Source organism: Chlorocebus sabaeus, chromosome 22, assembly GCF_047675955.1.
Source record: "Chlorocebus sabaeus isolate Y175 chromosome 22, mChlSab1.0.hap1, whole genome shotgun sequence".
In the NCBI taxonomy this organism is placed as follows: Eukaryota; Metazoa; Chordata; class Mammalia; order Primates; family Cercopithecidae; genus Chlorocebus; species Chlorocebus sabaeus.
The window spans coordinates 95,640,378-95,648,819 of NC_132925.1; the positions used below are offsets into that span (position 1 = coordinate 95,640,378).

Here is an 8,442-nt window from a genome sequence, read left to right on the forward strand (position 1 = left end):
TTTTAAAATCAGCCATTATTCTTTAAAAAAAGAATAAAGAACAAACGTCCTGCACTTTAATTCACAACATTTATCTCTTTCTAAATTTGGCTTAGTTCACTGTCAACATCTTGTCAGTCAACAGAGATGTTTGCTCTTGAATGCAGAATTTACTCTGATTTTCCTTTGTATTCCTCCAAGGAAGTATGGTGTAACAGTTAAAAATGCCAAAACCTTCTCTATTCATTATTTAATTTAATCCTCACAACCCTGAGGCAAGTACTTTCCCTTTTTACAGAAAGATGAAATAATTTGCCTAAAAGGTCACATAGTTGTTACGTGGTAACAAGAAGATTCAAAAATCAAGGTCAGACTACAGAGACGAAGCTCTTAATCACTAGATAGGCCTAGGTTCAAATCCAGATTCTGTTACCAGGAGTGTGATCTTGGGCAAGTGACAAATTTATCTTCATTTTTTTCCATCTTCAAAACAGATAGATTACCATGCTACCTCATTACATGGTTACAAAAATCAATAGAACTCTTGGTTCTCCATTTGGCACACAGAGAGCATTATATGTGGTGATAAGTTTCAAGTTCTTGTAACAATAAGACCATCAAGAAGAGTATGATACCACAAAGGTAACAGAAAATAAATGGCAAAGAAACTTGTCATGCACCACTGAATCTTAATGAAAAGTGTTTTCATTTTTCTTTTAGTCTGTTCACAAAATACTGTGATATTCAGGTATTATATAAACAACAGCTTCAGGAATTATAAAATTTAGTAAAATATGACATAATATTAAATCAATTTGGGGCCAAGCAGAACAGATTAAGTTCCTGAGCATGAACGTTACTACTTGGCCCCATTCAAAGTTGCATTGGGCAAACTAGTCCTATTTGAGGGAAAAATCATCATTTATAACCACTGCCTTAAAAGTAAAACCATGAAGAAATTCTATACTGTTTATCTCTGAAAATTAGTTTAACTTTTGACTCTACTTTCAAACTCTAATTACTTCAAACAAAAATTTCCAAGGCTTCTTTGTCCCCTGAAAAATGAACTTTTTATCGAATAAGGAGGCTATAGAAAATGGATTAAAATAGATAGCACTGATATTAATAAGTAACCTGGCTGAAATAAAAGTTTATCTGCATATTTATAATAATTAAAGAACATTTGAAAATAAACTTAATTGACTTTTGAAAGAAGCAATCTCCATCATTTAAAAAGCCACTCTATGGGTGGGTTGCGGTGGCTCATGCCTGTAATCCCAGCACTTTGGGAGGCTGAGGTGGGTGGATTACGAGGTCAGGAGATCAAGACCATCCTGGCTAACATGGTGAAATCCCCGTGTCTATTAAACACACACACACACACACACACACACATACACACACAAAAATCAGCCGGGTGTGCTGGAGGGTGCCTGTAGTCCCAGCTACTCGGGAGGCTGAGGCAGGAGAATGGCATGAACCTGGGAGGCGGAGCTTGCAGTGAGCCGAGATTGCGCCACTGCACTCCAGCCTGGGTGACAGAGCGAGGCTCCGAAAAAACAAAAAACAAACAAACAAACAAAAAGGCCACTCTATGAACCATAAATTCTGATGAGCTAATCTTTTCTATCTTCCCAGATACACATAATTCATTATTTTGACTCTAAGTTTTATCATAATGACATTTCCAGGTATCAGCAGTAATAATGGTATATTACATTTAATAAATAACTGGGTTAAAAAATAATGGAGCTTCAATATCACTGAATACATTAGTGAAACCTAAGAGTAGAGACTGCTTTTCTAACCCCCAACAATCTGCACTAAAAGGCATACTTGAACATGCATACCTTAAGCCATCACTTGGTTCTTTTTTTACTGGAGTTTCCACATACTTGGAGTCTGTTGATTGGTGCTCTCCAGGAACATTGGGCTCCTGGCTTATCCTGGGGACCTCTGAAGTAAATGAGAGTTCCCCTTCATTGGAGACTCCAAAGAGGTCTGGGTCATCTTGAATTACATCAATTAAGAGGACGTCATCTTCATATGCTTTAAGAATATCTGGAAATCCTACTTCTGAAAAATTCTTAGTTATTTTTCTACCCCTAACTTCACTGGAAACTGGTCGGAATGTTTCTTGTTTATTACAGCAGAAGGAAGGACTTTTCTCTACATACCCAGGATCACAAGAAAAAGCATTATTTTCAACTGTGAGAGAAGCAACTTCTTTATTAGAAACAATATTGCCTGGTTCAGAGAAGTGATTAGATGGTTTGCTACTGTTACCATGCTTTGTAAAGCTTGGAGAAATACTACAGGAATTCTTATTGTAGAATGAGTCACAACTAGCTTGCACTGGAGTTACACTATTTTGTATGCTCAAAGTTTGAGGTCCTAACATCGTCATGGAGACATTTTCTTTACTCCTATTCTGTCTTGTATCTACTCCAGATAAATTGTCCAGAAGTTCTAGAGGACTGTAAGCTTCTCTCTCTGATGACTTGGCATTTACTTCTTTTCTTTTTTTTGTTTTATTCTTAAGTAAAGGAATTTTAAAATTAGTCAGTCGTCCTGTGTTCAATATTTTAACCAAGTCTGGAACTACAAATGTTTGTTTAGCAACACATGCTTTTCGATTAATAGTTTTGCCTGTAGAGTTATTTGCTTCCTGACCATCTTTGGAAGCTGCTGTCAAATTAAGTTTTGTTAAATTTCCTCTATCTCTTTTTTTATTTCCTGTTAAGCTTTGAGTCTCACTGGTTAATTGAGTATCTTCAGTAGTGTTAGAAATTACCTCTGACCCACTTCTGCTCAGTTCCTCTGATTTTATCTTTTTATCATCCTTGATTATAGGTTCCTTTATAACCATTAAAGTATGTTCTACTGCAGAAACTGAAAACAAACAATTCAAATTAGAATCTAATTTTTCTTTATTTGAAGATTCAGTATTTGTTTCTGTTAAGGAACTTTGTAATAATAATTTGGAGTCGGTTAAGTGGGTCTCGTTTGTTTGGTGTTTAGGGACATCAACTTTCTTACAACTTTTCTGAGACCCAGGAAGAAAGTAACTTGATTCTGGCAAGGAAGCCTTTTTCCAACACCAGGCAGATATTCTAGCACATGAATAATAGGGCCAAGTTCTTTTACCAGTCATAGGTATTGTTCTCTGACAGCTTAACTTCAATTCTTCAGAGTCACTTCTTAAATCTTCCCGTGAAGATCTCCTTTCAATATGGTACTCAGGTGATTTCCCTATGAAGCTTTTCGATTTAAAATCCTCTTTCAGCGCCATGTTTTCATATCCTAAGGGCTCTGAAGCATTCTCTGTTTCTTCTTTCAAAAGTGGTTCGATGGTTTTCTGAAACACAGCATTTACATGATGTTCAGAACTTGTTTCTTTTTCTACCATTTCTGGGACACTTAATAAATGATCCATCAAAGAGACTGTATTATGGCTTACTTTTCTCAAAACATTTAAAGGACTTTTAGTCTCTGCTTCTTTACCATCAGCAATCATTTGATTTTCTTGCAACATCAACTCAGACTTGTTACACTCATTAGAGAAGTTCATCTGAGTAACTGTTTCATCCGCTTTTTCAGACAACTTCATCCTTTTCCTGGGTTTTCGCCCAACACTGCTCTCCTCTATTGAATATTTATTTTTTTCACGTTGAAGGCAGGGAAGCAAGCCATTGATTTTACTTTGGTATAAATCACTCTCTTCTGGTAGTAACTTATTTACTCCCATTACATTTTCTTCAGTTTGTAAGAGTTGAGGAATATTATTTGTGTCACTCTTTTCTGCAAGACTTCTAAAGTTTTCTTTCTTTGAGAAATTTTCTGCTACATGCATACATCCACCATCAGGCTCATAGGGTAGGTTGTTTTCATCATTACAATCCTTGGAATGGGGAAAACAATTGCAATCACGTAATTTAAAAACGGAATTATTTTCTACTTCAGGTGACAAGATGTTACAAGAATATTTTAGAGTATTCTTGTACAGTTCATCTTGGAATTCAACCTTAATATTTTGTGTAGCCTCATTTTCGGTTATTTTGAGAGGTGGGTTTTCTAAGCTTTTCAGTTTTTTATTTCGAATTCTTCTTTTAATACCTTCTACTATACCTTCCTTACCCAAAGACCGCAAGCACTCCACTGTTTGGAAAGATTCCGAACTGGTTAATGATTCCTTTCTTACCAGGTCAAACCCTGGCTGTGGATCATCACTTGAGGCTTCAGTAACTTTTCTTTTTTCCTTGGCTGATCAAAAAAAAAGAAAACAAAACATATCAGAAAAGATTTTATATTGAGGAGGAAAATGCAATATCATTGAAATTAAAAATTGTGAGGCTATCATTTTTATTTCCCTGAAGAGCTGTATGTAAATACACACTTGTTTTTAAATGAAAGCCTTAATTTCTGTTAAGGAATTACACATAAACCTGTATAAATTCTAAAGCAACTGAATAACGCTTATAACATTGTCATCTCACACTACACAAAATGGACCACAAGTAGGAATTCCTCCTCTCATAATTCTGACCAAGGACTCCTAACGGCGAACACCCCTTTTAAAGAAATCCATTTTTTCCCATCTCCTGGTCAACTATGTGCCTCAGAAATAACCATGCAGGTTCAAGTTAAAGACTAGTAGTAAACAAAGATAGAGCACGCTGAGTTGCAAAGGCTAAAGGTAAGTGATCGTGGGTTCTTTCTTACTGTGTCTTTCCGTTTGCAAGGGGAGTTCAGCCTCCTTTGCTGCTTCTAGGCCTCGCCGGTCTGACGGGCTCACCTGGCCCCTGCGCCCCTCCACCCGACGCCTTGCGACCTTTCCAGCCCCTGATGCCGCAACCGACTTGTCACTTTTCACCTCGCCTCTCCCAGGGGTGGCCCGGGCCACCATTCTCCTCTTTTGCCTATTCTCCCCGCGCCCCCCAGCCTCAGGGCCGCAGCCTCCCGCGGCGCCTGGCCCTGGCGCCTGCCGCTTTCGCAGGTTTCGCACATTGCCTTCAGGCCCTGAGGCCGTCGTCGCGCCCAGGGGCGGAGGTCGTCGCATGTGCCCCGTGGCCGGCCCGCCGGGGTCCCTCTGCACCAGCTCGCAGGAACCCACCGCGGCGCAAAGGCTGCTCCCCCGGCCAGGCACCTATTGCCCTCTGACCCACCCCACACCGCCAGTCACCACAGCCCAGGGCCGGAAGCGGAAGTTGGGCGCGTAAGCGGAAGTGGGGCCTAGCGTCTGGGGCCCTGACTGGTGCTTCGGGATCCAACGGGCAGGAGAGTCGCGAGTTCCGTGCCAGCGTCTTTCCGGAAGGCCTCTCGCGGAGCCCGGAGGAAGGCAGTGGCCGCGCTCGATTTCATTGCAAAGGACTGTAGTGGGGCTCATCACATCACAGACCTCCGTTGTCCCTTCCACTAGGCCGAGCTTCCTGGAACCGTTCAGGGCTCATTCTCCCAGGTGCTGCTCCTCACTCCTTGGCTGCTCGCAAAGGCCACTGTCAGCCAGTGGCTTCTAACTCCACACCAAGTCTCCCAGAAGCCCCTGTTTAAAAGCCTTCCTGATATATTCACCCGGATATTCCACAGGCACCTCACACTCAGGTGGGCAAACCAGCTCATCGATCCTCACAAGCTTGCTCCTTTCACATAGGTGGATGTGCCACCATGCGCCTGATTGTTTAAGCCAGAAACCCAGAAACCATCAGAGACAACCTTCTTTCTACTTCATCCCTCACATCCACTTTCACTAAATCTGCTTGACTGTATTTTGTTTGTCAGCCACTCTCCCACTTGCCATTACCGTGGCTCTGGCCCTCAGACTTTCTTGACTGACCTACTGCATCAAGCCTCTGAATCCATCCTTGAGCTATTCCAGTCACATTTCCACCTCCTTGCCAGGCCATGCCTCTCCTATGAAAGGGGATCCTAGCACTTCTTAGTTTGACCCTTCATGAACTGTTTTTGCTCAAAGACTAAAACTAACAGAAATCAAACTCTAGTGTGGTATCTGCAACCCTATCTGATGTAGCCTCTGAAAATTTACCTGGTTTTCTCTTACTGCCACTGCAGGGTAAAAGTTGTGCTTTGATGGAAAACTACATAGAAGTCACCCTTCCGAATTAGTTGATTCTGATTCTATGGCAGTTATTTTACAACTGTGTAAATTATAGATAAGCAATAGCAACACAAAATAATGGTCTATAGACATCCAAATTCTGTCCAATAGAAGTTTAATTGACTTCCCATTTTCACTGTGGAAGAAGCCAGTTTTGCCTCCTTTTTCACATTCATTTCATTCCTGGTCTAGAATGTTTGTTGTTTGGACTTATCCTTTGAACCAATGTTTATAAAATGTGCCTGATGAGAGATTATAATCTTTAATACATGTTCATCTATGGCAGCCATTAATTTCTCTTTTTTGAAAATTATCTCATCACCACACATAGCCTGCCCGTAAGCCACGTTGGACTACTACCTGAAGTTCCCCAGATTTCATATACTTTTGTCATGCTTGTGCTTCTGTACCTGACAGTCCTAGAAAGTCTTCCTTTGCTCGTCTGCCTGGTGAACTACATATTTCCCCTTCAAGATTGAGTGCAAGGATTACCCATCAAGGAAACTTTCCTACCACTGTTCTTGCACTTTGAGGGGTAAAGTGTTTCTTCCTGTCTGCAAACACAGAGTTCAACTATTTATTTGTGTGTCTCCCTTAGTAGCTTTCTTCCATCCGAGTGCAGATACCTTCCATTAATCTTTGCTTTCTGTGTGTTTAAAGAAGGACCTGGCGAATTTGAATACAAAGCATTAAAGAATGGTAGGTATGATGCATAGAGTGTGACTAATATGGCAGTTTGGATGAGGGGCTCAGGTCGAGTATTCTGAGGAGCTTTTATAAAATGGAATTTAAGTAAAAGAGGTATAAAAGATACAGAAATTTTTCTTGTTTCTTTCTCCTTGTAAATACCCTTGGTAAAAGGAAAATCAGTTTAAGACTAGCAGAATTTATAACAAGTTATCATAAGCATTTCAGGCTCATTCAACAGTCACTTTATGATTCACTTTATATATCAGTTTCCTCATCTGTAAAATGAAATAGTATCTCCTCAGAGTTCTCATGAGAATTAAATGTGCCAATATTTGTAAAGCAGTAAGAATAATGCCTAGTTGATTATAAACATTAAATAGATTTGTTAAGTAAAAACTTCAGCGCACACACACACTGAGTCAGAGTCTCACTGTGTCACCCAGGCAGGAGTGCAGTGGTGTGGACACAGTTCACTGCAGCCTTGACCTCCTGGGCCCAAGTGATGCTCCCACCCTAGCCTCAGGAGTAGCTGGGACTACAGGTGTGCATCACCAAGCCCAGCTCATTTCTTTCTTTTTTTTTTTTTTTTTTTTAAATAGGGATAGAGTCTCCCTATGTTGCCCAAGCAGGCTTTGAACTCCTGGCCTAAAGTGATTCTCCCACCTCAGCCTCCCAAAGTGCAGGGATTACAGATGTGAGCCACCGGCCCTGGCCTCAATATATATTAAAAGGTAGACTCTATAGAATTCTGACATTTACTACCTTCAAAATAAGCATTGCTACTAGAATGTTAGTAAAATAAAGATAAAAATTCAAGAGTCCAGCCTCTGGTCTGAATCTGGAGCCCACTGGCTTCACAGAGGCTGTTCCTGCCACTAGGCACCCACTGCCTTTGGCCCACTTTAAGGGCAGATGGTATTAAAGTTGGTTGTAGGCCCAGGAATTTAGAAACTTTTATGACCCATAACTGTTGAACAATATGTAGAACAGGAATGAGCAGAACTTAGTAGCATAGGAAATTCCAAAATCAAGTGCAGTCGTCCCTCCCTATCTGTGGATTCTGCATCCGCAGATTCAACCAAGTGTGTAACAAAAATATTTGAAAAAAAATGAATAAAAGATACAAAATTAAAAACCAATGTAACAATTATTTACATTGCATGAGGTATTGTAAGTAATCTAGAGATGATTTAAAGTATACAGAAGGATGTGCGTAGGTTGTATGTAAATACCATGATATTTTATGTAAGGAACTGAATCACAGATTTTGGTATTGAGAGAGGTCCTGGAACCAACCCTCTGTGGACATTGAGGAAGGACTGTATTATACTTAGGGTTCTGCATAGGAAAATTTTAATCTTTATTACAGCTTTTAAAATCCTCATACCAAACTGCTTTCACAGAAAACTTGAGGTTAGATGTCTTTATAAAAAGTTTCCATGCAACTTCTGTTCTCTTCTGTGAAATGATTATCATAATTTTACTTATTATGCATGGCAATATCTGGAAAGGGAAGGCATTATCATTTATCAAAAAAGACTGTCTTCCTAGTGGGAGACCTCACATTCTTGGGAATCCAGACACGAAGCAGAATATTTACTGATAGCTATTGGGTTGCATCTCAGTCCACACAGAGATGACCTTCTGTGGGTGCCTAA

At 40.1% G+C, this 8,442-nt stretch overlaps 1 protein-coding gene across 1 annotated transcript in view; it reads right to left on the minus strand.

The window, feature by feature from the left end:
• TOPAZ1 (testis and ovary specific TOPAZ 1) overlaps nt 1–5,206 on the minus strand; it is a 92,543-nt gene extending 87,337 nt beyond the window's left edge. The window contains exons 1-2 of the mRNA XM_038004087.2: nt 4,702–5,206; nt 1,830–4,242 (exon numbers count right to left, since the gene is read on the minus strand). Of these exons, the coding sequence (XP_037860015.2) occupies nt 1,830–4,242; nt 4,702–5,038 (2,750 nt within the window). The 5' untranslated portion in view covers nt 5,039–5,206. The remainder of the gene's footprint in view (nt 1–1,829; nt 4,243–4,701) is intronic.
• Between the last annotated feature and the right edge of the window lie 3,236 nt (nt 5,207–8,442).